At 54.2% G+C, this 27,377-nt stretch overlaps 9 protein-coding genes and 1 non-coding gene across 10 annotated transcripts; 6 read left to right on the plus strand and 4 right to left on the minus strand.

Annotated features, from left to right (window-relative positions):
• Positions 1-793: 793 nt before the first annotated feature.
• On the plus strand, positions 794-2,449 carry GLOTRDRAFT_117168 (uncharacterized protein). The gene is made up of 7 exons (XM_007870177.1): positions 794-1,096; positions 1,165-1,269; positions 1,323-1,496; positions 1,553-1,772; positions 1,822-1,904; positions 1,960-2,159; positions 2,224-2,449. The coding sequence occupies exons 1-7, from the start codon at positions 858-860 to the stop codon at positions 2,310-2,312; spliced, it is 1,110 nt and encodes a 369-aa protein (XP_007868368.1). The 5' UTR covers positions 794-857; the 3' UTR covers positions 2,313-2,449.
• Positions 2,450-2,961: 512 nt separating this feature from the next.
• GLOTRDRAFT_100808 (cyclin-dependent kinase 1) lies at positions 2,962-5,258 on the plus strand. Its single transcript, XM_007870178.1, has 10 exons — positions 2,962-3,292; positions 3,368-3,390; positions 3,419-3,423; positions 3,536-3,693; positions 3,759-3,885; positions 4,265-4,435; positions 4,496-4,662; positions 4,716-4,857; positions 4,919-4,955; positions 5,008-5,258. The coding sequence occupies exons 1-10, from the start codon at positions 3,285-3,287 to the stop codon at positions 5,052-5,054; spliced, it is 885 nt and encodes a 294-aa protein (XP_007868369.1). The 5' UTR covers positions 2,962-3,284; the 3' UTR covers positions 5,055-5,258.
• Positions 5,259-5,659: 401 nt separating this feature from the next.
• On the minus strand, positions 5,660-7,269 carry GLOTRDRAFT_122366 (uncharacterized protein). Its single transcript, XM_007870179.1, has 3 exons — positions 6,800-7,269; positions 5,949-6,750; positions 5,660-5,896 (listed from the first exon to the last, which is right to left on the minus strand). The coding sequence occupies exons 1-2, from the start codon at positions 7,209-7,211 to the stop codon at positions 5,957-5,959; spliced, it is 1,206 nt and encodes a 401-aa protein (XP_007868370.1). The 5' UTR covers positions 7,212-7,269; the 3' UTR covers positions 5,660-5,896; positions 5,949-5,956.
• Positions 7,270-8,201: 932 nt separating this feature from the next.
• Positions 8,202-9,225, plus strand: GLOTRDRAFT_131351 (Aldo/keto reductase; the record flags this gene model as incomplete). The annotated part of the gene is made up of 3 exons (XM_007870180.1): positions 8,202-8,684; positions 8,740-8,978; positions 9,039-9,225. 3 exons carry the CDS (start codon positions 8,202-8,204, stop codon positions 9,223-9,225), a joined length of 909 nt encoding a protein of 302 aa, XP_007868371.1.
• Positions 9,226-9,633: 408 nt separating this feature from the next.
• Positions 9,634-11,798, minus strand: GLOTRDRAFT_95107 (uncharacterized protein; the record flags this gene model as incomplete). The annotated part of the gene is made up of 10 exons (XM_007870181.1): positions 9,634-9,790; positions 9,812-9,991; positions 10,042-10,129; positions 10,187-10,385; positions 10,421-10,578; positions 10,625-10,876; positions 11,013-11,105; positions 11,207-11,238; positions 11,403-11,483; positions 11,620-11,798. 10 exons carry the CDS (start codon positions 11,796-11,798, stop codon positions 9,634-9,636), a joined length of 1,419 nt encoding a protein of 472 aa, XP_007868372.1.
• Positions 11,799-12,799: 1,001 nt separating this feature from the next.
• On the minus strand, positions 12,800-12,895 carry GLOTRDRAFT_t99. The gene has a single exon. It is a non-coding gene; the product is annotated as a tRNA-Gly (tRNA).
• A 235-nt stretch (positions 12,896-13,130) lies between these two features.
• Positions 13,131-16,687, plus strand: GLOTRDRAFT_117172 (uncharacterized protein). Its single transcript, XM_007870182.1, has 11 exons — positions 13,131-13,247; positions 13,299-13,334; positions 13,396-13,816; positions 13,894-13,916; positions 13,969-14,091; positions 14,156-14,670; positions 14,732-14,798; positions 14,857-14,936; positions 14,994-15,505; positions 15,565-16,013; positions 16,071-16,687. Exons 1-11 carry the CDS (start codon positions 13,179-13,181, stop codon positions 16,548-16,550), a joined length of 2,775 nt encoding a protein of 924 aa, XP_007868373.1. The 5' UTR covers positions 13,131-13,178; the 3' UTR covers positions 16,551-16,687.
• Positions 16,688-18,007: 1,320 nt separating this feature from the next.
• Positions 18,008-19,065, plus strand: GLOTRDRAFT_111840 (uncharacterized protein). The gene is made up of 4 exons (XM_007870183.1): positions 18,008-18,240; positions 18,301-18,436; positions 18,488-18,537; positions 18,591-19,065. Exons 1-4 carry the CDS (start codon positions 18,091-18,093, stop codon positions 18,885-18,887), a joined length of 633 nt encoding a protein of 210 aa, XP_007868374.1. The 5' UTR covers positions 18,008-18,090; the 3' UTR covers positions 18,888-19,065.
• An 860-nt stretch (positions 19,066-19,925) lies between these two features.
• Positions 19,926-22,000, minus strand: GLOTRDRAFT_117176 (uncharacterized protein; the record flags this gene model as incomplete). The annotated part of the gene is made up of 6 exons (XM_007870184.1): positions 21,492-22,000; positions 21,160-21,426; positions 20,708-21,100; positions 20,559-20,655; positions 20,165-20,500; positions 19,926-20,115 (listed from the first exon to the last, which is right to left on the minus strand). Exons 1-6 carry the CDS (start codon positions 21,892-21,894, stop codon positions 19,926-19,928), a joined length of 1,686 nt encoding a protein of 561 aa, XP_007868375.1. The 5' UTR covers positions 21,895-22,000.
• A 1,459-nt stretch (positions 22,001-23,459) lies between these two features.
• On the plus strand, positions 23,460-25,100 carry GLOTRDRAFT_111841 (NAD P-binding protein). Its single transcript, XM_007870185.1, has 8 exons — positions 23,460-23,672; positions 23,747-23,765; positions 23,830-24,193; positions 24,246-24,387; positions 24,516-24,536; positions 24,598-24,686; positions 24,744-24,798; positions 24,865-25,100. Exons 1-8 carry the CDS (start codon positions 23,621-23,623, stop codon positions 24,888-24,890), a joined length of 768 nt encoding a protein of 255 aa, XP_007868376.1. The 5' UTR covers positions 23,460-23,620; the 3' UTR covers positions 24,891-25,100.
• The last annotated feature ends 2,277 nt before the right edge of the window (positions 25,101-27,377 follow it).

Raw genomic sequence — 27,377 nt, forward strand, 5'->3', positions numbered from 1 at the left:
CGCACGTGCAGTGTTATATAATACAAATCTATTTTTAATTTATTACCGGATACAGAACGAACAAGAGGAGGAGAACGCTATAGGACGGCTGGCACAAATGTCGTCGCCGAGATCCCCGAGGCTGACTAAGCGGACGGTGGCTGAAGCCTTTCACCAGCGGTCGGCGGGCCTTCACGCAACCATTTACAACTTATTACCTTGGGATTTACCGCTCGGTGTACTTTATAGTAATGTAAAAATGTCCTGACTGAATGGTATACTCAGGCAATGGTTATCAGTAGTACCGAAGGCTGAATATCCGGCTGAAGAGGCATAATGGCTATAGACAAGCCCCTCTGAGTGTCAGAAGTATACTAAAGGTATTTGCATTGGTCTTGAACTATTTTAGCACCCGTTTATATGTGTTCTGCGTGAGCTCAACGAGGTAGGTGTCGAGACGCTCTCTACATCGCCCGCCGACCGCTGGTGAAAGGCTTCAGCCACCGTCCGCTTAGTCAGCCTCGGGGATCTCGGCGACGACATTTGTGCCAGCCGTCCTATAGCGTTCTCCTCCTCTTGTTCGTTCTGTATCCGGTAATAATTAAAAATAGATTTGTATTATATAACACTGCACGTGCGCCCTAGTAAAGGAGGAGCGAGAACGCTAAGGACGGATGGTTTAGGAGCCTGAGGTATAGCTAGATATCCCTCCCAACTTCCAAGTTGGGTGGCGGGCGCCTACCGTCAGACGCGAAGTGACGCACTGTCACACACATCCGCCAGTCACGTACAGCCATTGTCACGCCTCTCCCCTGCGCTTCTACCTCGGACTTGGACGTATTGCTCGACGAGGACTTTCCCAAAGATTTCTGCCAAACATGGATGGATCCAGCAGTACATTAACAGAGGGGAAGAGAAAGCCGGTTGTAATCATTACGATTGGCATGGCGGGTGCAGGCAAATCCACCTTTGTGCAGCGGATTAACTCGTACCTGCACTCGCTTGACCCACCCTCGCCTCCTTACATCCTCAACCTGGATCCAGCAGTCACGCATGTGCCATTTGATCCGAACATTGACATACGGGACACGGTCAATTACAAGGAAGTAATGAAGCAGTGTGTGTCTCATTTAACCCTTTCTTATCCGAAGGCGACGTGACAGCTGAATGCGACTTATTATGTAGGTATAACCTAGGGCCCAATGGAGGCATCTTGACAGCTTTGAACTTGTTCACAACCAAGCTTGATCAAGTGTTGGACTTGGTGGAGAAACGTGCAGAGACAGTCGAGTAAGCAGCGTCAAACAGTCCCGGCTTGCCTACTGCCTGACGATATGTCCCAGCTATGTCATCCTTGATACGCCAGGGCAGATAGAGATCTTCACCTGGTCGGCGTCCGGTGCTATTATCACCGACGCGGTTGCCTCCTCATTCCCCACCGTTGTCGCATACATCATCGACACGCCGCGGACAACAGCACCAGCAACGTTCATGTCGAACATGCTCTACGCCTGCAGGTACGTACGACTGCTCACATCCACCTATCATCGTACTCAGCTCTGTATCTCGTTAGTATCCTATACAAAACGAAACTTCCTTTCATCCTGGTGTTCAACAAAACTGATGTGCAGCCTCACGATTTCGCTGTGGAATGGATGCAGGACTTCGAGGCGTTCCAGATGGCGCTCAATTCCCATAGCGGAACGACTGACTCTGAAGGCGAGCCAACGTACATGAACAGCCTCATGAATAGCATGAGTCTTGTGCTGGACGAATTCTATAAACACCTCAAGGTCAGTAAGTCGTACTTCGGTCTCGAAAATCAGGCTCATGTCTGTGCAGGCTGTGGGAGTGTCAAGTATGACCGGGGCGGGTGTGAAGGAGTTCTTCGAAGCTGTCGAGGCATCTCGAACGGAATACGAGAAGTCAGTCACTACGTCGTCGCCTTCGCAATGTTGAACGTCTGATTGTTAACTCCAGGGAATACCTGCCCGAGCTGCAACGCGCCCGCGCCTCACGCGACAAGTCTCTGCAAGCCGTGAAAGAGGAATCAATGACACGATTCATGAAAGATCTCTCCATCGACCGAGAGCGGAATCCGAATGCGGCACTCCGGGACCGCTGGCGACCTGAAGACGAGGACGACGACGAGGATCCAGACGTCAACATAGTCGATCGCAGTAAGCGAAATCGCACGCGACTATTTTTGACGCGTGGCTTATCCGTTTTCCTTTCCCCCTTCAGGCGAGGAGCCCTGGCCTGGCCAGTATATCGACGTTACTCGCTCACGAAAAGGAGACAGCGAATCTGTCAACTGGCCTCGGCCGAGTTAGAGATAATCAATGCGAGCCCAAATGAAGTGAAGTGTATTTGTATTCTTGAATTACGGTGTACTCTGGCAAGTCCGCGTTCCTCGTGTCTCCGATGCGCCCCTCTACCTATCCAGACAATACAGGCCGCTGAGGACCAGAACCTGTCAGCGCACAGCTAGGCACCCGTGACGGCGCTGACTGCGTCCGTGTGGACTCTATTTGATGCACCAACCAGACTCTCTCCCGACTGTGGAGCATGGGAACTGCTTGCTCGGGCCACGGTTGTTGCTATGATCCCAGCTAACGTTGGTCCGGACATTAGCTCACCACATCGGTGCTGTCGATGTGCAAATACCTGAGCCCACATGCCTTTGTGGCCCCTACGATTGGCTCGGCCAGGGGCCGCTGAGCGCGAATAGCTCGCGTTGGCGATAAGGCGGAGTGGTGCAACTGAATCCTCGTCGTCTACAACTTCTACTATTCGGTCCTACATCGACTGTGAGGCGATAAATCATGCTGTAGACAATAACGTCGGACTACACAAACGTCTGGAAGTACCGGACGCGTCTGTAATCAATTACTTGCCGAGACATCGGTGGCTGTGTGCATCCTGCCCACAACGGGAGCGTGTCGTCCCGCAGACGATCACAAGTTTTATATCTCTTCTCCAGAACAAAGCCCCTCGCTGCCCGTATCTCGCTCTCGTGTCGTTCTGCGTGTACAGCACGGAGAAACCGCTCAAGTCAGCAGCGGCAGAGGAGGTTGTTACGTGATTAAGACAGCGGTCCGTATTCGGCTCGAGGTGGGACCCACAGGTGCAATTCAAGGTAGCCAAACAGTTGCTGTCGACCCGCTGCTCGCAACGTCTTTGCTGCCGTTCAAGACACACTCTCCCCCTGATTTCGCCTCCAAGCCGCTTGACTGTCTTCACGTCTTCCTCTTATCCTGGTCTGGCTGTCATCCGTGTAGCGCATCTGTTTGCCACATCAAGTCATGGACCGGTGAGCGAATCTTTTCACCGAATGGACTAGTTGTAGATGAGCGGTATGGCTTTGCTGACGAGGCCCGCTCCCCAGCTATGCGAAAATTGAGAAGATTGGTACGTGGTTGGCAGTGATTTGAAGGTGATGAGGTGTTCAATCTGACGATGGGCGTGGCTGGGCGTTGAAAAATCGCAGGCGAGGGTAAGCAGCATGCAGGTATTCCGCTTCCCGTAGAGACTCATCTATGTTTCACTACTTTTAGGTACTTATGGTGTGGTCTACAAGGCGCGGGATATGAATAGCAACAGCATTGTCGCCCTGAAGAAGATCCGTCTCGAGGCCGAGGACGAGGGCGTGCCCAGTACAGCTATTCGGGAGATCAGCTTGTTGAAAGAGCTGAAGGATGAGAACATCGTTCGGTGCGCTTTCTACGTTCCGCTTCATGGTTCTACGAGATATTCACGTCGGGCGCGGTCATGGGTAGGCTATTGGACATTGTACACGCGGATGCCAAGTTGTACCTAGTGTTCGAGTTCTTGGATATGGATTTGAAGCGTTACATGGACAACGCCAACCGAGCCGGCGCGCCAATTTCGATGAACCTCGTAAAGGTACGTTTTACGGCCTAGTGAGCAATTCTTTCGTTTCTTTCGTTTGCTTCCTTCGACGTGTTGCATACGCGTGCCCAATGGACACACAGCGCGTGGCGCGTTTCGAGACGCGTCTGTCACGTGACTGTCACGCATGTAGTCAGCTTCCACACTTGCTCCTCGGAGTACCACTGGGAGGCGCCAGCTTTGTTTCGATGGAATAATTCGATCTGCATCTAATGTATGGGACAATGGACGCTAATGCTAGCATCGTCTTGCTTGTGGTCATCATGAGCCACCGGTCGACTGCAAATATCAACGATTTACTTCCCCGTCTACCTTGCTTTTGCTTCGTCATAATGTCATTTCTATCATTGACTCGGGCTCATCCCAATCACAGAAATTCACCCACCAAATGTTGTGTGGTATTCTATACTGCCACACCCACAGGATTCTCCATCGCGACCTTAAACCCCAGAACTTATTAATTGACAGATACGATAACTTGAAGCTGGCTGACTTCGGACTGGCAAGGGCCTTCGGTATCCCTATGCGTACATATACGCACGAGGTACAAAGATATCCGCCTGCCTGCCTGTTGCGTCCACGGATAATAATTGGTCGCTTTTAGGTCGTGACCCTGTGGTATCGCGCCCCCGAAGTGCTGCTAGGCTCTCGGTACTACTCCACCGCCATCGACATGTGGTCCGTCGGCTGCATCATGGCGGAGATGGCCCTGCACGGGTCCCCGCTTTTCCCCGGCGACTCAGAGATCGACCAGATTTTTAAGATTTTTAGGTGGGGAGATATTCGCAACCCATGCTGCTTTGTCGCTAATGGAAACAATCCAGGGTCTTAGGGACACCGGATGAAAACACTTGGCCCGATATCAAGAACATGCAGGATTACAAGCCGTCGTTCCCCCGATGGCACGCGCAGGATCTTGCGGCACATGTGCCCGACCTGGACACTGCCGGCATAGACTTGTTGAAGGTACGTGCGCCTTCCACCCCATGTGCTGATGATATTTTAATCACGTCTGCGCGCTATTTAGCGTTCACTCATCTATGACACGTCGAAGCGTATCTCTGGTAAGCGGTCCATGTAGCGTTGCGTTGGGCTTTCTCTGAAGATGTTCCATAGCCAAGAGAGCCCTTGTCCACCCCTATTTTGCAGACTACAAACCTTAATTCTGTACGTTTCACATCTTGTATCTCGCCGCCACCCCATCGTCTCGTGTCTCGCACTCGCATCGTGTCTGTTTCCTTAGTCTTGCATTATGTCTGTCCCTCTTTTCATCAGCTGCATTTGGTATCTTTACGCACTTATATTATCAATTGTAAAAACGGAGATCCTGGAATACACCTTGCCCCTCCGTATTTCCTTGTCGAAACCGAAGCTATTGCCCCGGCCTAAGCACGATAAGGGTTATGATAGCTGTCGTACCTATTTCTCACTTGTGCAGATCATCTGTCCTAAGCGGCAACCCTCGGAATCCCATAGCGGTCAAAAGTTCTATACGACCATATTTACACACGAAGACAAGAATACAATGCATGGCAATGGGAAAATGAAGAACCTAGAAGATGGCATACTGAAGAAAGGCATAGGAGTATAGGAATCAGGGAAGTACGCCATAGGATAGATATCATCAAGACCGGTCAATATCTGACTGCCTTAACTATTCCCACTGTTCGTGTACCTCCAAGCTTGTCCGAGGAAAGGACCCTGCAGAGGTCCGGGAATCGGCATGCCCTACACGAGTGGGTATGACAGTCGGCCATGCACGATCGCACACTGCAAGCCAGACTATGGAAGCGCAGCGATAGCACAGGACTGTCCCAGCGAGAAAGAATCCTGCTGCTCCGTTCCAATATACGTGTCGGCGACCCCGTACGTGCGTGTTGGCATACCTGTGATACTTACGTTTACGCAGAACCGTAGAACCTCCGTCGTAGTAGGTGTGTGGACAGTCCGTCCGTGTCCATTCTAGAATGTGATAGCACCAGAGACGTTGCCGCTGGGTTTCTTCCTGTGCAAACCGTCAGTCATAAGGATGAGAGAGAAGGTGAGGAAAGACGCACAGTAGTGATCACGGCGTGTCAGGTTCCAATTTCTCACCGCGAGCGAGGACGCGCACGACCTTCCCGGGGCCTTTGCCCGGCTGGCCGACCATCTCCATCATCGCCATAACGGCGGGCGGTCGCTCGACGAGACCTCCGCCTCTCTCTCCGCCACCGCGTTCGGGGGGGTTCGAGCTCCTCCTAACACGCCCGCCGCCTCCACCATGGTGATGTCCGTGGGTCGGGGTGGGGTTGCGCTTGCGTGAAATGTCGTCTTCTTCGCGGTCAGCGGCGCCGGGCTTGACCTCCATCACCATAATACCGGCCTTGCGGGCCCAGTAGGCGACGACACTCCCGGCGGAACGAGGTTCGTGCTTGTTGGCGAGCACTTGCGGTGCTGGTAAGGGCACTGGGGAGATTGTGGTGGATCCGGCTAGAGGGTTCGGGACCGCAAGAGGTGCGTTGGCGGAGGCTACCACAGCAAGGACGACCTTGGGCTCGGAGCTCTTGTTGGCTGCCCAACCCATGGTCTTCTGTCCGTTCTCCGCCTCCCAACGAGCACAGCAGATGGTGCGGCGTAGCCATTCGGGGGAGCCTAAAGCGGGAGGAGAAGGGCTAACAGCCTTCTCATCTTTATCTTTGGTTTGATCCGGATCTGAGTCACTTGTGAAGGGGATGCTGTCCCAGGGCACGAAGGCATCGTCTCGCTGGACTCGAATGCGAGGGTTCATACCAACCTGAGCCTCGAGAATGCGAGAGGCAGCACGAGCACGCTGAGCAAGAGGGGAAGTGCCCTTCTTGAGCAGATCAAGTGTGTTCAGAGCTGTGTAAGAGATAAGCATATCAAGCGAGGAGAGGATAAGGTGACGAGCCTTCAAGAGGTACTATGATGATCTCCTCCCTATCGTCCCTGCACCACTTCTTCACCTGGCCGATACAGTGGATGAGGACGCTTGCATCAACCACGACAACGTCGGCGTCCTTGAACTTCGCTTTGACATTGCCAGCCTCTTCCACCTTCTCGTTCTTGACGTCCTCCTTGACTCCGTCCCGCTCGCCACTTCCCCCACCCCTCCTCTTCGTCGGCTTGCTTGCCGACGGCGGGCGCTTACCGCCGCCGCCGCTCCTTCCTGTGGGCGTGACGCTTCGATTAACATGCGCCTGTGGGTGCTTGCGGTCCCGCCAGTTGTGCGAGTTAGCAGCCGTCTTCTCCAGCTGCTCCACTTGATGGTTGAGAAACGCTGCGCCCAAAGCGCGAGACATGGCAAGCTTGTTGTTGTTCATAGCGATTGGTCCCTGGGGAAAGCTAGTTCCCAGCAGTTCTTATGAGGACTAAGAGAAGGCGCACCTTTTCGGTCATAGTTGTACTCTCCAAGCTGTGGTGCCGGCTGTGGCCTATGTTGTGTCAACTGACAGAGCCACAACTACCAGAAACGGCAGTAGACTGCGGCTGACATACGAATCACCTTCAACGGAACGCACAGCTATATATGTAGATGTATACACCGTTTCGTCGCTTCTATGCCAGTAGTGACCGAAGCATTGACAAGCAGAACATAACGAATGCATTACATCGCTGACAACGCGTTTGAGAGTGAGTGAAGGCCCTCCGAAACACTTTGGTTCGGGCATTGTGGCATTAACGGCGACTTGAAGCTCGGCTCGCTTTCATGGGTACCTGGACTAAGTCCGATATCCGAATCGTAAGAAGAATGTAATGCTCGCCAGGAAGACTAATACAAGCCATGCATGAATACGTGAGCAAAGAATCGTACGTAAATCCGCTATGCCACAATGGACGATGAGCTTCGTCATGTACTTGATACACGGATCAGTACCGTTGCGAACCCTATTTGGTGAGCCCTAAGGCTGATTCGGTTGGAAAACGGCCCTCATGGATGTATTTAGGACGTCCGGACTGACTCGGACCAAACCTGACGCTTAGGCTGAAGTCAGTACTTTAGGGTCCAACGACTCTTCAGGCTACGCCACACACCCCCTGGGTTACGGGAACGAAAGTGAATGGCAAGAAAGGCTCTTGAGTGTTTATAAGTGGCAGCTCTCGAGCGGTCCCAACTGCTGATATATTCATGAACAAGTCTCCAAAACTAAGGATCAATGACAAGCCCCTCTATCGTCCGAGATTCTCGCTACCTCTACGTACCTGGCAGTGGTAGACTTCGGACTATAGTCAAAGGTGTGCCTACTGGTATAAATGCTGCGTCTGTCTTGCCGTCGCGGTAAACATCACCACTCGCACCTGAACGGATCATCATGCCTACTTCCACCTTCCTCCTCAACGACGGTACGCGCATTCCGGTCCTTGGCTTCGGGACTGGCACTGCCTTGATGAGGCAAGAGGCCGCCAACCCGACGAAGCTCGCCCTCGAAGAGGGCTTCGTGCACTTTGACACCGCGCAAATGTACGGCAATGAAGACGTTCTGGGTGGTGTGCTCGCCGAGTGTGGAAAGCCCCGTGCGGAGCTCTACGTTACGACCAAGATCGCGGAACTCAAAGAGAGAGAGACGATCAAGAGTTCCCTGCAGGGGTCTCTCAAAAGGCTGAGGCTTGACTATGTTGACTTGCTCCTACTTCACGCCCCGTACTATTTCCAAGGCCGATTGAAGGAGGCATGGAAAGAAATGGAGGAGGTACAGGAGGAGGGACTCACGAGATCTATCGGTGTCTCCAACTTCGACGTTGAGGACTTCGAGCAATTTTTGCCAGAGGCTCGAGTCAAACCCGCAGTCAACCAAGTGGGTTCCCGTCGTATTTGACCGTGGCTCAGAGATAGAGCTGACAATCAATCAGATCGAGTTCCATCCTTATATCCTCGGGCCCTTTGAGTCTGTGTTCCAGTATACGAACTCGCACGGTATTATTACCGAGTCGTATGGAGCGCTGGCACCCGTTACTCGGGAGCAAGGCGGGCCTCTGGACCCGATCTTGGAGAAGATTCGCAGTCGAGCTGGGGAAGTCTGGTGTAAGCCTGTCACCCCCGCACAAGTCCTCTTTAAGTGGCTCCTGCAGAAGGGTGTCGTGGTTGTAACGTGAGTCCAGAGAAGTTCTGTACGGATTAGCCCAGATGCTGATTATACATTCATGTATAGCACCTCGTCGAAGAAGGAACGCATGAGGGAATATTTAGACGTCCTCGACATGCCAGACCTGACTCCCGCAGAAATTGAGGAGATCGATGCAGCGGGAAAGACTAAGCAGCCAGACCCTGCTTTGCCTCTGGGAAGGTACAAGAGATATCTGGACATGGTGGTGAAGAGGTCCAAGGGAGACGCATGAGGGGTGATACGTACGATCTGGCATGTGGCCTGCACGAGTTTTGGTTCCGTAACCACTGCCAACCTGTGTTGCCTTAGTGCTACGAAGAAAGAGAATGAATCCTGTAGTAATGGCCTTTCAGTGCAAGTGGAGCCGAAACCATCGTTGTGTATACATATTACACAGCAGGCTGTAAGAGGAATGATTTCCAATTGCAGGAGGGCACCATAGTCAAACCTGCAATAACTGGGAGTATGAACGCTGTGGACTGGGACATAGAATATGGAACAGCGGATACCTTATGTTCCTGAGGCTCGTCATATGAAGTATGATTCGTGGTCTTTGTGGTCTCTGTTGACTGAGGTCTGCGACCATTTCTGGTGTGCAGGTCGACATGTGCCTCGAGCCCTTGAATTGCATGCCTTTCAACTAGAGGCGCGTCGGCATCGTGCCTAAAACCGGCATGGAGAAGGTCCCTTCCACCTTACGAGTGACCTTCTCTACGGCAAGCCGCAAGCCCACGAGGACTAGGATGGCGGTCGGGAATATACCCTTGATTTCTTCGTCGGACGGCGGAACTGAGATTCTTTGACAAGGAATTACTTACGACAACTTGGCCATTAATCGCGAAAAGTGTATGAGCCTGTCACGAGCGTCAGATTCGGCCTCGCCGAGGATATTGCGACATGGAATACCCGCGGGAATCTGGCCAAAGGAATCATCAGAGAGTGCTGTAAATATGACGGACAGGAAAAACAGTAACGAGTAGACAGCCCCGGATTCCAGGCTGTCTCGGTCACAGATGATGGTACAGAAACATTCACGCATTTAACTCACATTATCAACGTTACTCGGATGTGTTTCCTTCCTTCTATTTTGATCGATGAGTCACTGTATCCACGAGTCTGCCACCAAATCCTCGCGCCTGCATCAACGCGCCATGAGGACATTCAAGTGAGAACGCGCGTCTCCATAGACACACCGATGAGTATCGTCATGATTGAATTGACGATGAATGAGGCAGCCCAATATGCTGTGTTGGCATTGCTTGCAGTTCGGTTAAGCCTGTCCCACAGTGGCTCCGGTAAGGACTCCGTTGGCCTCATGTGGTACTGAATCTTCGTCATCATAACCCCTGTGACGAAAACCGCCATTCCACATGCTGCGGAGGACACTGGGGTCTACATATGATTAGAGAGAGAAGAGTCAGGCTAACCTGTTTCTGCCAAAAGGATAATGGCGGGTAGGGCCACAATTGAGCTTCGGTGCTCCCATATCTTATAGCATCTCCATATCTGATAAGCGTGGGGAAGTTGTCGTCGATATCACTGGCACTCGTAGCTAGAACCCACAGGCAGTCCATCTGCAATGAAGCTGCCACACGTAAGACCTGAACTCAGTGATGGATACGGACACTTACTTTGCAGTTGTATTTGACAAGTTATTGATATCCAGCAGGACGTTGCTCGTGTATGCTTCTTTCCACCGAGCCTCTGGATATCGAGTGACTCGGAATTCTCTGTAGCAAACTTGACGAGAATAATGCAGGTCGACTGGGCGGTGCAAAGTATGAAAAGGATGATATTGATGGCAAGCAGCCGCGTGTGCTGAAGCTCGTAACGTCGAAGCAAGAACATGTACGAGCTCGCAAGGAATCGCATGGCGTCCGCGCCTGTAGCGTTTTGATTTACGCTGGCGAGTGTCGGAGAGGGTTATTAGACTCGCCGTAGAGTAAAGTGGCGAGTTGTGTCCATCGAGAGTTGTGAGCAAAGACTGACTGCTAGCGGCGGTGCCTCGCCTGGACGCACCAATGCCTGAAGGATTCAGAGACACCACTGCAAGGAGCTCCTTGAGCGGCGATCTTGGAGGTGTGGTATTCGCATACCTGGCTGGTTGACAGGCTGGACATATGTTTCAAGGGAGGATACCGCTACTGTACATGAGTCAGGCTTCAAAGACTAGGAATCCTACGCGAGTCAATCTCTATGAATGAGATATATACCTTCACTGCCGTCGGGCGAAAGCTTTCCGGCCCTATTCATGACGGTATGATCTAGATTACGACAGGAGCCGACAGGGACGGAGGTGCGAAGGTTCAAACCCTATACCCGATATCGAGCGGAGGGTCAATAATTTAGATGCCCTCATTGTAGCTGAAAGCATGGGACTCTGGAAGATGCACTCGTATGCATACGTACCAGTGGTTGCAACCGTCCCAATTAAACCGACATGCGATAATCGTATACTTCCGCATGTAGGCAAGCAGTTTCTGTGGCGCTCTGAAGGGGGACGTCCGTTATACCTCCACCCATCATGATATCGCATGACTTGTGCTATTCCAAGGCCGTACTCTTCCCCTGCATTGCGGGGCTTGGTGATCAATGCCACTGCGCCGCATATGATGAGCGGACTTACCTTGTGAGCGAAGCTGTATCGCTCTCCATATGCATACGATGGAGTGCCGAGTGGGCTAGTGTTCGTTCCTGCCACCTGGGTGCTGTCGAACAATCTCTTACCAGATACTTGTGCCAGGCCACGAGAACGGAGACCACACCTGCTGGCAAAATTGCTGACAGTGAAATGAGGAGCGGCATTTCCTTCGTTAGTGACCCCGCGTTTGGACTTCAATGGTCCGTCGTGAAGTCCGGCGGTAAGCTCAGAATACCGATAGTGGGTGCCTAAGCCTCTATGGCAAAGCTGACATGTATAGAGCTATTATGTGATCGATCCTTGATATCCAGTTGTGGTGCGTGAGCTATGCCCCTTCATAAGAAGTGTAAGCTTGCCTTATGTTTTACTGCAATTCGTCCAGGACATTACGGTACCAGAACCCGAGATTCAGAGGCATTTCGTCCGTGCAAGCGCACTTCGTGTACGTCAGCAGAAGTCTACACTTGACGCTACCTTCACAAACATATGTCGGATCTTCCTCCACTTTTCCTTCTGCACCATACTTTCATTGAGGGGGTTCTGCAAAATTTGCAGAACCCCCTCACCCCCTTATATCTCATTCCACACTCAACCAAAAAATGTTGGGTAAGCTCAGGAAGGTATATATACACTAGAATAGACCCTCTGCCAAGTCAGAATGGGAATATTTGCTGTGGTTGAAGAGAGGGAGAGAAAACGGGTCCTGTAGGCCATGGGAAAGAAACAGTGTCCACTAGATCTCTCGTGATGCTCTCAACGGACTGCAGCGGAATGGCTTGGGATATCATGAATATGCCGTCTACAGTACAATACACCAGCCCGATAGAGCAAATAACCAGCGTGTCGAGATAGAGAGGCAATTTTGCACATCTCCCGGGCCCATATCGTGACAAAAGCGTGACATCGCTCGCGGCGAGATCCCACTGTGACCGCATGTGACGCCTTTTTGCAGAACCCCCTACATGAACCGGCATCTCTCTCCTACGTTCCACAGGCTGCATAAAAATGCACAAAAATAATGAGGACGTTCATCACTACGTTACACACAATATGCGGAAGATCCGATAAGAATCCGTCAAGTGTGTGGAATGCTACAGGCCGAATTCGATACTTTTTGCAGAACCCCCTCAATAATAGTAGACGAAGTAAAATAATCTTACATTCCTGCATTGGCCGGGAATCGAACCCGGCGCTGGGCCACCTTACGTAATCTGGGATCACGCCATGGGAAGACCCAATGTTACCACTACACCACCAATGCCCATGGAGGACTCAAAAGTATAAAATATACTTATCTTAGTTATTCTCCCTCACCGCCACTTGTCACGCTCACGTGTATGGTGTTTATGGCGTCCATCCCGAACGCGTTCGCGCTGCAAACCCCAAGGTCCCACAACAGTGCAGCCACGAACTGGTCGCCAGAAGCCTGCATACCCAGTCAAGTCGGAATATTGGTCGGCATGTCTGAGCCTTCTACTTCGCGTTCTTCTCCGTTTCTGGGTCCAAGTTCGAGCCTGCCTCCCACCTCTTCTGCTGTCAGCCCGATGGCCAGCACCCCGGATACATCTCCTCCGCCGGACATGCCTGAGGATGCGGGAAAAGCTGAAACGGAGGTAACTATGAGGCTCTATAGGTGTTGCCGTGACTCATTGTTACACGGCCAGAATGTGGACGGGAGGGCACCAGATATTGAAGACATGGTAGGAAACGCGTACACTGTCTTTCACTGGCAACTCACGGATGACCTGTTTGATGCCGCAGACTCTTGACGAACGTTACGCACGCTTGTCGTACTTGTTGGAAAAATCGGCCATATACTCTAGGTTGCTGAAGGAACGAATGGATATGGCCAAGACGCGCTTTTCTCGCGACTCCATGTCCGCGTCTCCTGCGCCTTCCTCTGTGAAGCACAAGGCTAAACCGGCAAAGCCGATCAAATTCAACCCGCGGAAGCGCCGTCTTGCAGTAGACAGCGATTCCGAACCCGAGGCGACCTCGAAGCGCACGAAGTTATCCGCTTCGCCCGCGGACGATGGCGAACAGGAGGAAACGTCTGCGGACAACCTTCCTCCGAAGTTTGTGCAACCCGAGCTTGTGACTGGGGCGACTCTAAAAGATTATCAACTCGAAGGGGTAGCATGGATGGTGGGACTCTTCGAGAATGGTATCAGCGGTATCTTAGGTGTGTGATTTTACTCCGCCCTTGTCTTGCATTCGCGACGGTGAAGAACTCATTGACCCCCGTTTGCTATGAATCAGCTGACGAAATGGGTTTGGGCAAGGTTCGTGTAAGTTGTAGCACATTTTAGTTGTACGCTTACAATCACCACGCAGACTCTACAAACAATAGCTTTCTCCGCCTATATACGCGAGAAAATCTCAGGCCCATTCCTTGTTGTCTGCCCGTTGAGTGTGCTACATAACTGGGTTTCTGAATACCAACGCTTTGCTCCCGGAGTGAGTATTCATCTGTGCTCTCCACCCTCTGTTTTCATCGACCAGTACCTGATGATTGCCGTAGATCCCGGTATGTATGTACCACGGCAACCCAGCCGAGCGCGCTGAGCTCCGTCGCACTGTGCTGGTCCCGCCGCCCAACGCGGACGCGCCCGACTTTTCGGTCAACGCAAAGGGAAAGCACCGCGCGAAAGCGGCCAAGCCTAAGGCGGCTGCGAAAGGTGCCAAGGGTAGGAAGGGAGGAAAGGCAAAAGCCAAAGCCAAAGCCGCTCCGCGTCGGTCGACGAGGGCCACCAGAAACCGCAAAGCGGCTGAGAGCGAAGATGAAGAGGATGAGGAGGAAGCGATACCTACCGATGACGAGGAGGAGAAGCCTGAGGAAAACCAGGAGGAACCACAGGCGGAGGTGGAGGAGAAACCCGAGAAGGAGGATCCGCCGGAGAAGGGCGAGTGGGGGGACTTCCCGGTCGTGGTCACGACGTACGAGATGCTTATAAAGGACCAGAAATACTTGAGCCAGTTCAAGTGGGGGTTCATCGTCGTGGACGAGGGGCAGAGGTTGAAGAACTTTGACTGCCGGTGAGTGCGCGATTACATTTCAGGGTTCTTGGCAGCATCTGATGATGATTTCGTACCTCAGGTTAATGCAGGAGATAAAGAGGTACGAGAGTGCGGGACGGATCGTCCTGTCTGGCACCCCGCTGCAAGTGAGCCATTCTCATGATCTCCGTCGGCCACGGCGCTTACGCTGCTCGTACTCGATAGAATAACCTGGCTGAGCTATGGTCACTGCTCAACTTCATCCTACCCGACTTCTTCAACGACCTAGATGTCTTCCAAGAGTGGTGAGCAGCCGTCATCTCATGATTCACCCGTGTTTGTCGAGGCGATAATACCTGTAGGTTCAATCTCGAGGCCCTACAAAACCAAATGGGGTCAGAGCGCGCACAGTCCATAATCGCCGACTTGCATGGCATCCTGAAGCCGTTCCTCCTGCGTCGGACGAAGGCCGACGTGGAGGTCGGGCTGAATCTCCCGCCGAAGAAGGAGTACGTGATCTACGTCGGGCTGAGCAAACGGCAGAAGGAGCTGTATGACGCGATCATCGACGGCGGGCTCCGACGGCTGCTCGTGCGCGAGAAGAATACGTCTAATGGGCTGGCCGAGCTCGATGAGGGCACGCTGAAGGAGGGCAGGCGGCTAAGGAGCGCGAAGGGTCAGGACGAGGGCGCGAAGGATAAGAAAGGGAAGAGGGGGAGGAAGGGGAAGGCGACGGAGAAGTTTGATATATTGGACGGGGATGATGATGAGTACTTCGAGCGGCTGGAGAGGGGGGAATTTGATGGTGAGCAATACACAGGGAAGGGCAAGAGCGTGGAGGAGCTGGGGCGGGAGTGGCAGATGAAGTCTGCTCGTGAGTGTTCCCCCTCTTGAATCATCCCTTCGCTCACTGACATAACCACCGGATCTCAGTGCGCCAGGTGAACAACCTCCGACTCCAAAACATAATCATGCAACTCCGCAAAGCCTGCTCACACCCCTACCTCTTTGACTGGCCGCTCGACCCGCGCACGCACGCGCCGCTCGTGAACGCCGACCTCGTGCGCGCGAGCGGGAAGATGCAGCTCCTGCAGCGGCTGCTCGACGCGCTGTTCGCGCGCGGGCACAAGGCGCTCGTGTTCAGCCAGTTCACCACGATGCTCGACATCATGGAGGCGTGGGCGCGCGAGGAGAAGGGGTGGCAGCTGTGCAGGATTGATGGGTCCACGCCGCCGCAGGAGCGGCGGGACGAGATGGAGCGGTTCCAGAGTGGGGGAGAGGGACCGAACGCGCCGAGGTTGTTCCTTTTGAGCACACGCGCGGGGGGGCTGGGGATTAACCTTACTGCGGCGGATACGGTTATTTTCTACGACCAGGACTGGGTGAGTGGATTGGCTCGTTTTCTGCATTTGTGGTGGCTAAGAGTTTGTGTGATGTAGAACCCGCAGATGGATATTCAGGCGCAGGACCGCGCGCACCGCATCGGGCAGACGAAGCCCGTGCTCATCTTCCGGATGGTGACGCAAAACACGATCGAGACGCGCATCATGCAGCGCGCGTCGGCGAAGCGCCAGCTCGAGGCGCTCGTCATCGCCCGGGGCAAGTACAAGAACCCCGGCGTCGCGGCGCCCAAGAAGAAGATGAGCGCGACGATGACGGAGCTCGCGGCGGCGGCGGATATGCTCGCGCTGGGGGGCGAGGGGGAGGAGGTGGATGTCGCGGAGGGAGGGGGGATAAGTGACCGGGAGCTGGAGATGCTGCTCGATCGGAGGAGGGAGGTGTTTGAGGAACGTGGGAGCGGGTGGGATTCGAAGAACGGGAGGGAAGGGAAGGAGGGCGCGAGATTCGCGGTGTTCAGCGGGAGCGCGGAGGGCGGGAGCGAGGTGCTTGCGGGGATGCTTGGGGAGAGGGTGGAGTAGACTTCTTGGATTGGGCGGGGAGGATGTAGATGTAGTGTATATAATATGCTTGGGTTAATGGGTAATGGTGAGGGATTAGAGTACTGTAGATATATTGTGTCATTGTTGTATATATTGCGTAGCCGAGCGCCTCCGCGGGGATGCTATTGGATCTAGAAACTGTATGTCTGGTGTGAGCATGAGTTTTTGCCCAGGGTGGGGGTTTGCGATCCAGTAGGTGTACATTGGTTGGCTGGGATTGTAGGGATATGGGTTATATACAATAGCCGGCTGCACGAGATCAAGGCGTAGAGACTACATGGTGCTCTACTGGATGCAGAGTTCCACGCAATAGCCGTGGCGCTCGGCGAGTGTTGTGGGGGGGGGGGGCGGACTGGCGCACGGGTCTGCGCGTGCCCGACCTTGAGCAGGTCACTGATCGACCGTCGCACCCGCGTCTCCGAGCAAGACCTCGCGGAACATCTAGACCGTCACGAAGAGTACGTGGACGCACCGGGGGATACGTTTCGTAGCGGAGGACTGTCCGCTGGGTAGACTTCCACATCCTCCGCCTGCAGTGGTATCCGGCATGAGGACGACAAAGGGTAGAAAAAGAGGTGGTTGCCCCTATCCGTCTTGCCTTATTTCTCGGATAGATGTCGATAACGCCGAATAGTCCGGGGCACTTATTTCCTACTTGCGTTACAGAAGCAGTACCACTGTAGGAGGAGTGAAGCTCGTATTCTCCTCATCGCCCGACGCTCGTTGGCTGATGAGTGGGATACGAGGGTCACTCCTCAAAATTCTTGGTGCTAAAAAGGAGGCGTACAGCCGTTCTTGATTAGGCGTAATCCAGCTCCTAACAAACCTTCATGTCCGCACCGCCTTGCAAAGTACTATGAATTGTTTAGCAGCTGCTGCAAGTACTGTATCAAAAAGGCAGTGCTCACCTTCAAGTTGTCAATGTCATGAATTGAACGATGCCACCGCCAACGGCTCGGCAGTTGTTGTGGGGTTGCGATGAGTCGCATCCGGTTCGGCGTCGCCTCTGCTCGTTTCTTGTCCACCTCGAGGCTTGCAGCGTCCTCGAGTGGTCTTTATACCGCGCACAATATAAGGACTGGCAGCGAATCAGGCACACATGGGCGCTAATCATTAATCGTCGATCCCACACCGACGCTGGAGAAATTACCGCATTTGGGAAATTTCTCAACGTCCATACGCTCCACCGAGCAAATATCTTGGGATGGCCCATTCGTAAGATGAATCAACCTCGGTAGGGGCTTGCGGCGATGCGCTGGGTACGCTACCGATTCAACAAGCAGTTGCTATGCGACAGTAGCAGCGAGCAACGAGTTGTTTATTCACCTCGTGCCAGGCACCGTAAACTGGACGCCCGTTTGAGGATGATCCGGGGCAAACCCTGTACGAGCGCCTTTCTTTTGACAGCGACAGACGTGCCCTTGGCGCGCGCCTGTCCTGCCTTGTAATAAAAGCCCATCGCCGTCGCCGTTCCCCAGCGACGCTTGTCTCTCTTTTCCTGACCCGCCGCAATTGCAACATGCACGCCGTCGCTTTCGCATTCGCCGCGCTCGCTGCTGCTGCCTCCAGCGCAGCCTCCTCCGTCCCCCTCGCCGCCCGCCAGCTCGACCCGTCCACGTTCCCCGCTGCCTGCCAGTCGACGTGCAACGGCGTCCTCGGCACCATCAACGTGCGCGCCCTCCGCTTTCCCTGATATGTTTTATATTAACAACGAATGCGGTCGTAACAGGCCTGCACAGACGTAGCGTGCATGTGCACCACGTCGAACGACCAGGCGCTCGCCGCGTGCGTCGACTGCATCCTCGGCTCCGACGGGACGACGCCCCAGCCGTCGCTCGTCGCCCAGGCGCAGTCCATCCTCGACAGTGCGTCGTTCCCGCCCTTTCAGCTAATACGCGCGCTCACGAACCACACAGACTTCCAGAACACCTGCGCACAGGGCGGCGCCTCTGTCCCCGCGCTCACCGTGCGTCCCTCCCTCTGTCCTCGCCTTCCTCCTCTACTAAACCCCACCTGCAGGCCTCCCCCTCCTACCTCTCCGGCACCGCCACCACCGCCCCCGCGCCCTCCTCCCCTTCCATCACCTTCTCCTCCGCCTCCGCACCCGTCACCCGCACCCCTACCACCCCCACCACGTCGCAGCAAATCACCTTCGTCGGTTCGAACTCAAACTCCAACGCCCCGGGCACGGGCACGGCCGCGGCGGCGTCCGCCTCGACCACGGATCCGTTCGCGAAGAGCGGCGCCTCGCGGTCGGGGACAGGGGCGATTGGGATGGGGGTGGTGGTTCTTGGGGGGTTGGCTGTCTTGCTTTAGTTATGGGTCTCCGGGTTTGGTGAGGGGTGAATGAGTATTTATGAGCGACTGTGATCTGGTACTGATATATCCGTTCGTTCGTTGTATACCTCCGTCTGGGTGTCTTACATATTGCCTGGGTAATGCACTGTCCTTCCTCGTCACCTCAGGCTCTCGCTGAGAAGAGGGTAAACACGAGTTACATCATCTGTATCAGCCAAGTGCCGTCGGTGGGTGCCTTTGTGTCCTCTTTTTTGGATAAGTGTAGGCTCCTCGGCGATTGACAATGGGTCAGCCCCGGTTCGCCGCTATAGCGGGTGGTTCAGAACCACCCGGACCGGGTGGGTGCTGTCGCAGGCTGTTTTCCCCGGCCATCGTAGGTTAACTTCAGACAAAAGGTACGTCTGACAACCCTCCGCATCGTTCTGACGATCCTCCGAGTCGCAAGCTCAACCCACCGCTTGACCAACATAGCGGGCGTTTCCCACTGTCCCAACCCATCCAGCCGTCGAGCCTAAACCACCCTTTGCAGACTCGACGAGTGGACGAGCTGGCTCCGTGACCGTTCGTCCTTTGCTGACCCGCATAGTACCTGAGCCACAAAGCGTGAAGCAGGACCTGTGCCATTGCTCCGCCCGGTGGGCACGCAAGCGAGTCGCAAGTGAGTCCTCCCATTCCCCGGCAATACGCACACCACAGGATGAGGCCCTGACGCCTGATCAGGGGTGGGGGCTGTCCCCTCCCTGGTGCAGGTGTTACGATCTGACAAGTGCTCCCGTACCGCGGACCGTGTCGGTACCCGTCATCGCCGTATATCTACTCACACACTGATAGTCCTGCCCGGAACTCTTGGGCAGTGGGCGAGACGTCCGACCTGCCAGTGAATAGACCATTGTACCTACTGGGACCTTAGAGTTAATCTCTGCCCGTGCATCCTTCCTGCTGAAGCGTCTGGATCCCGAGGCCATGCTAGTCTCCGTTCGCTCGGCCCGGTATATATTAACACATAATGATACAAAAGAATCTCTCACAACCAACAATATTAATCCGGGCGCTCTCTTAGACCTCGACACCCCGCTCCTCCTGCGGGCTCACCATCACCTTCTGCTTCGCGAGCGACGCGCGCACGGGGTGCTTCTCCTTGAAGATCGCCTCCATCTCCTCGATGTTCCGCCCCTTCGTCTCCACGAAGAACACGTAAATCACCAGGATGCCCACCGCGTCCACGACGAGGTACAGGAAGTAGAACCTGCCACATACTCAATCAGCATTCCCTGAACCGGCTCGCTCAGACTTACCTCCAGCTATCATTATCAATCCCCACCGGCGCGGCGTACGTATTAATAAACGTCACAATATTCTGGAACAGGCCATACATCCCGAGGCCCTTCGCGCGCGCATTGTACGCGAGCACCTCCGTCGGGTACAGGCACTGGCACGGCGTCCACGCGAACGCGAAGCTCACGAGGAACACGTAGATGAACGCGATGCCGAGGATCCCGATGCCGGGGTGCCCCGCCTGTGTGGCCGTCGCGCCGATGATGACCGCGACGGAGATGGTCATGAAGAGCGAGGAGACCATGAGCAGCTTGCGCCGGCCGAAGCGGTCGATGAATTGGATGCCGGCGAGCGAGCTGGGCAGGGGAGGTGTGAGGGGAGGGGAAAGGGGGAGGGAGGGAGGGGGCGGCGTACCTGGCCATCATTACGGGGGTTTGAATCGCGTTGAGCAGGAGTTGGATCTGCTCAGAGGCGATCCCCGCGGTTTGTACCATCAGCGGGAAGTAGTAACCTACACATTCAATCAGTTTTCTGCACCCACGAGGACACCGAAAAGCCCTTACTCGTCGGCGGCAAATCCAGCTGCCCAAAGAACGCAATACACCCCACTAAAAACGAGCGATACCTCGCCTCTCTTGAATTAAACAGCTCTCTATAATCCCACCATCTTTTATCGCTCCCGCCCGTATTGATCACCTCCCGCATCTCGTCCATCTCGAGCCGCACGACCTCGCTGTCCGGATTGCCGTTCCCGTGGTACTTGACGAGAATCGCGCGCGCCTTGTCCGGCTCGCCGCGGGAGATGTACCAACGCGGCGACTCGGGGATGAAGTACACGAAGGTAAGGACGACGAGCGCGGGGAGCGCCTGAATAGCCATGGGTAGTCGCCAGTTAATGGTGGACGTCCCACCGTAGTACGACAGCCCGAACTCGAGCCAGGTAGAGATGATCGTGCCTGGGTGAGTGGTGGCTTCAGGTTCACAGAGCAACCTTATGGAGCGTTCACTGGCTTACCTAGGAAGAAACACACCTGATACATCCCGCCCATTATACCCCTGTACGCAGGGTGCGCCATCTCGATGGTGTACGCCTGCCCTGCGGGGCCGAGCAGGACGGCACCGACGCCGAGTGTCACGCGCCCAGCGATGATGTGTGCCTCTTTCTGCGCCGCCGTCTGCAGGATCGCGCCGATCAGGGAGACGACTGAGCCCGTGAACATGCCGAAGCGACGACCGTAGCGGTCCGCGTTGGGCCCCGCGACGAAGGAGCCTACAACATTGCCTGTATATTTCGAAACAATCTCAGTCATACTTGTTCAGGTAGAAAGGGATGAAGAATCATGTTACCCATGACATAGATGGCAGCCAGGAACCCCTGCGTCGTCCCCTGGTCGACGCCGAACTGCTTCTTGAAGTTCGGCATCGCGCTCACCCCGCCGAACGTGTTCGCGTCGAACCCGTTCTGCGCGGAGCACTGGTACGCGACGAACAGGACGGCCCAAAGCTTGAGCATCTGGAACGAGTACACGGACGGGCGCTCGGCGAGGAGCGCCGCGGCGAGCCGAGAGGATTTCAGCACTTCTGCTGTTTCTGGTTCTCCTCCTTCGGGGGCTGAGTCGTTGAGGGATCCCGCTTTCTCGATGCTGATAGGCGTGAGGGGGGAGTTGCTCGATGTGCGGAGGACCCCCGGCAGTTCGTTCTCGAGCTGGTACAGGGACAGCTGCCCCTTCTCGTCGGTATGACTAGCCATGACCAGTGGGTGGGGGATAGCGCCTCTTGAAACAGTTAGGAGATTGGATACGCTAGAATTCCTGGTTGATAGCGGGTCCCACTGGGAAGAAGATCATTCCAGAGAGCGGATATTGCCATCGCGTGTGTATAAGCCCTGGTTATAAAGAGATTACCTATCCGAGGCCACAGTATACGAGATTGCTCCCCGTCGGCAGCCCCGTTTTGACGTGCATTCCGTAGACAGGTTTGCGAACTCCACTACCCGGGTGGGTCGAATGATGGTAAATCGGTACACGTGAGTAGCAAGAACGCAGACGTGGGGTCACAAGAGCGTTGTGGTGTTTTCCTCGCCGAGTTTAATGCGGGCCTGCAGGTGAAAAGGACGGGGATACGTATAGAGCAGGCACAGGAAGACCTCCAGACGGGTGTTCCTTCTTCCAAGCTGCGTGGCTCGGGTCATGGTGCTTGTAGTCCAGAAGCAAAAGCAATACAAAGGCCTCGGAAGTACCAAGATAACCAGAGATATGCGGTGACTGATGCAAAGTTTCAGGTGATGAAATACCAGGTTCATAGACGTAGTGTTGTCCAAGATACCGAACTTTTGTCCGGATTATCACGAGTTCCTCCAGGTGCGTAGAGAAAGGAGCTTGCAGAACATTCTTGTTGACGGCAGTTATTCGGCGCAGGGGAGTTAGCAGGCCCAGCAGTCCGAAGTTTCTCCTCCCCAGGCGTCCACAATCCGTCGATTGGCAGTAGCACTGCAGAGAGCAAGAAGGGAGGAACAACGGGACATCATCTGACAATTCTAAAAATAGCTTGCAGCGACACTACCTCCAGGAAGGAAAGGCCATATTGCGCGGTCCGAGCCCCGGTACATCTATAGAGTTTTCCAAGGTCTGCAAGGATAACTGCAGCAACAGAACCATAACGTAGAGAGGTCGTCCGTAGCGGAAACAGATTACATTTGAAGAGCCGAAGGAATCCACTAGGCAGGACCTAATGAGCCGGGGTTTATCTTCATCCATGCAGATATCATAGCGTTCGCTGCTCTTCATTCCGGTTTATCGCAAGTCCTTGAGAATGAATCGAGTTCGCCCTCGCGACAATGATTTGTATTGGCGCATATTGGCGATAAACGCAAGAAAGTAGCACAGCATGAGAGACAGCAAGGGCATCATAGAGCCTCCGTAACCAGACAGCCTGACGAGCCCGTCATCAGCTGAGAACTGCAGCTCTTGAGTAGTAGCTTGAACGGTTCATCTTCATTCGTCGACCTCGATTCGCCGAATAACCCAACGAGTAGAAGGCATGATTATGCTTTTGTAATTCGAGATAGCGCTCCGCCGTTCTGTTTCGCAGGCCTATCAACGGTTCAGGATACAGCTGTGAGAGGCTGCAGCTGGGCAGTGGGGCTCGGATACGCGTGACAGACGCGTCAAGCTCTGGTCACGTGCAAAGAGTGACTTGCTGAGCGCGTCTCGTGTTAGTCACGCTCGCTTCAGACGCGTAATCATGCCGCCACAACGCGCCGTCTTCCACTGCGTAACATACGCCTCGTAAGAGGTCCTGCCGTGTCGCTGACATAGCACGCAACACTAGAGGCTTGTCGGACTCAGCAACGCCATTCAAGTAGAAAGGCAAGCTCTATTGCGAGGATCTGACTAAGACTGCCCGATAGACCGGGAGCGTCTTGTAATAAGAACCGTGTGCTGGGGTGATACTGGGGTCATAGCACTCTGTTCAACATGATGAGCGTCAGACCCATCTTAGTTGTCGCGGGTGTAGGGAACGCTGCAGGTAAGTTTATCGGCTCTTAGCCTTCTCTTATATCCTGCGTTGTCTTACACACCTGATTTCTACTACTTACTTAGGCACGGGAGCTGCTACTGCGTACGTGGTCTCAATTACTCCGTTACAGCTGTCTTCACCTCGCCAAATACTAATCCACATGTAGGCGGGTATTCTCCAAGGCTGGCTACCGTGTCGCCCTGCTCGCTCGCAACGCAGACAGCCTCAACAACCTTGCATCCCAGCTGACCAAAGCAGGCGGAGAGGCTCACCCGTTTGCTCTGTCATCTTACGCACCTCAGGCTATCCGCGATGCCTTCGCCTCTATCCGGAAACAATGGCCCAAAGAGCAGGGCAACGAGATCCGAGCAGCCCTTTGGAATACAGCTGCCGCGGTGTGGAAGCCATTCCTAGAAGTCACAGACGAGGAAGTCAAGGAGAGCCTCGATGTGAACGTTGCGGCCGCGTTTGCGTTCTCGAGAGAGGCAATCCTGGAATTCAAGAATAATGATCTAAACGATTTGGGTAAAGTAAGTCGTGATATATCACCAGCCTCTTCTCGAGTATCATGAGCCATCATAGCGAGGAACCCTCATCTTCACCGGAGCTACGGCGTCCACTCGGGGAAACGTGACTACTTCCGCATTCGCAGTCGGCAAGTTCGGACTGCGCGCTCTATCACAGAGTCTTGCCAAGGAATTTGGTAAAGAGAATATCCATGTAAGCACCGGGAGCATGATGCACTCCCTCCTTCTTTACTGATGTGCGGCGTATCATACCTCACAGGTAGCCCATGTAAGGAAATGATGCTTCACCCCGTCATCTGCCTTCTGACGCTCAGCACTCATCCAAACCAGGCAATTATCGACGGTCGTGAGTGCTTCTGTGTCACCTCTCGAAAGAAAAGAGTGCTCACGATCTATCCGGCGCCTAGCCATCCTAACGGATCGCCAGCGAGCACGGCATGACGCGACCTGGGAGGCGGACGAGAACGTCCGGCTCGATCCCGAGAGCATCGCCAAGGTATGTGGATCCCTCACCCTTCAAGCTTCAGTATCCGGTGTTAACAGCTGCTTTTAGTCCTACCTCTACCTGGCGAATCAGGATCGCAGTGCGCTCACTTGGGAGCTGGACCGTAAGTCCGCCATAGCGATTTGTTGCGGGATTCGCTGACCCGTGATCTATCTGTGTGGGGTCGTAGTCCGTCCAGCGCATGAGAAGTGGTAGGCGGGGGTTAGGGCCAAGGTGCCGGCGGCGGTGGGATGGCTGTGAGTATCATCAACCAAAGATATGATTTGAGCTGGGTGCGATATCAAGTCTGGGAACCTCGTGTGTTGGGTGGTGAACAAAACCAATGTGTATGTAAGAATAGGAAGATTTCGGTGCCCATCGCGCTTGATACCTCCAAATAGCTATCATCCACAAACCCCCCCAAAGGCCAACCCAGACGTCATTCCAGGACTTTGCAGGATCGAGATTTCGCTTGTGCAAGTGCATTGCATTTTTGACTTCCGACTCTGAGGTGACAGCGGGCGCTAAGATGCAGATCCACAGTTTGGAGCGCCCGCCGGCTTCGCAGTAAGAGCCCGCCGTCAAACGAACCGGTTCGCGTCCTTATGGTACAGCTTCCGAACTTGACCTTGCAGTGAAAGCCTGAGAGCCGCCACATGCTCCCGGCAAGTTATACATTTATAATACATTGTGAGTACGTGCCTGCATGGTTGGGCGAGGAAGGAAGGTCCATGGAGGTCCCCACCTTCCACGAACATGTGCGAGACACCCAGGTGGCAGTATTATGACACAGGACGCCGTAACAACGTCCACAAATGCACAAAATCGAATATGCCAACACGAAAGGGAAGCCCCCACAGCGGGAAACCTCAATCCCATGCCGCGGCGACCCGCCCTTTCGAGAAAATCCACTACGCCTTACGCTGGAGTCCCCTCCATTAAAGCCTTTGTTCAACGTTAATCTCCGACGAGCCCGCCCTCGGATCTCCGAGTCGCGCCCGGCACCGGTGCGCAAGCCAAGTCCGCCAGCTGGAATGCCCGTTTCGCAAGGCGGGAGGCGGGTGTAAGTCGAACTATGTACATACATAGGCAAGCCGGAGAATGTAAAGCGTCCACCGGGGTGTACGTCAAGATCCGTCCCAGTGAAGGCGTCGCGGTTGACACTGGCACTGGCAGTGGGTGATGGTAGACGTAGATCCAGCTGCGAAGGACTCCGAGAAGCTTCCGACGCCCGACGGTGCAGATATGTCGCACGAGTGATTCCCGTCCAAGAAGGAGGGTGTGGAGTTCTGGTCCGCGATGTGAGAGGCTCGCAAACCGATTAGCTCTGCGATCGACGGAGCACTGGCAATGTCTGATACTTCGAATGACTGCTAGATAAATGAGTGAATACAGCCAACAGGATCGGCCATGGGATCGAGGATCATAGCGTGAAACAGTCGGTCTAGAAGAGAAATCTGACGGAGATGCGTGGCCTTTTAGTGGCTCAAAGTCTTCCGGTAAAGACTATGCGCGGGGGAACGGGAGGTTAGAACCAAACTGATAGGATATCGTACAGGGTCCAGTCGACCCGTGCGTGCGGATATGCGCATGCATCACCGCCCGATATCGTAAGAATTTCTACTGGGTGATGGTACCTCAGCCAGAGGGTACTGCTGCGTATCGATGTCGAAATGTACTTCCTCTGAGATAACCTATCTACATTGCGGTAGTCGAGAACGGTCAATTACCACCCCAAGTCTAATCGTCAGTCGAACCCCCACTACCGTCGCGCTCACATATAAACTTAGTGATGCCTATACGGCGCGAGGGGAAGCCCGTCCGCTCCTTTGCTGGAGAGAAGACGCACCGCCACTGAGCATCGCAAGAAGTCCGGTGTAGGGGAAGATCAGGTTAGGGACGTATATAGTAGGTCGAGGAGCTGGAGGCGGTAGAGATAAGGAGGGCTTCACGTAATTCTCCAGACAAGCGTCGCGAGGTGCGGTGGTCGCAGGAGCCTGGGTCGAAATCGGAATGGGCCGTCAGGCGTGGATTCAACCTGTGTGGGACTCGCGACTATGTGTAGATGGGAGTTGCGGGGGCAAGTTCTTTTATGAACGGCGCAGACTATGTCGAAACACGGCTCCTGCCGTTTACTCGAGCGGGAAGTCGCAACAACTTCGGTGAGGACCGTTCTGTAGCGTGAAACACCCATCAGCGTCGACCGCAAACCTGGAACACCTACGGCTGTCCCCGTTCTCGGAGGAAGTGTTACTGGGCGCGCTCGATGGATAGCAGTTGCGGTATTTGCTTCGGGTGCTTCTAGGGCGGGTTACGACCCTAGGCAAAGGATACCCTGGGAGGAAATGGCCTGTGATGCCACTTTGCGATCATACTCAACGCACCTGTAGATGGCAATTGCACCTCCTTGGATATCGCAGTATTATGGGCGGCGTTCCCAAAGCACCTGGTCTAAGATCATGGAACTCGGTGCCACAGGGTCCATGATCTCCACATGGCCAATCAAAGCTTTTCAAACCAAAAAGCATAAAATCAGGTCTTACTGTCCTCAGTGATACGTACCTGTATGCAAATGTTGCACGGGTGAATTTCGCTGATTATGTGACCTCCCCGCCTGGCTCGATGGAACGCAGCGGCGCGAACATTGCCGTCTGCTTCCTCCTGTAGACATCGGGAAAAGCTGAATGAAGATCTGCTGCCACA

This window comes from Gloeophyllum trabeum (genome assembly GCF_000344685.1).
Source record: "Gloeophyllum trabeum ATCC 11539 unplaced genomic scaffold GLOTRscaffold_00011, whole genome shotgun sequence".
Lineage (NCBI taxonomy): Eukaryota > Fungi > Basidiomycota > Agaricomycetes > Gloeophyllales > Gloeophyllaceae > Gloeophyllum > Gloeophyllum trabeum.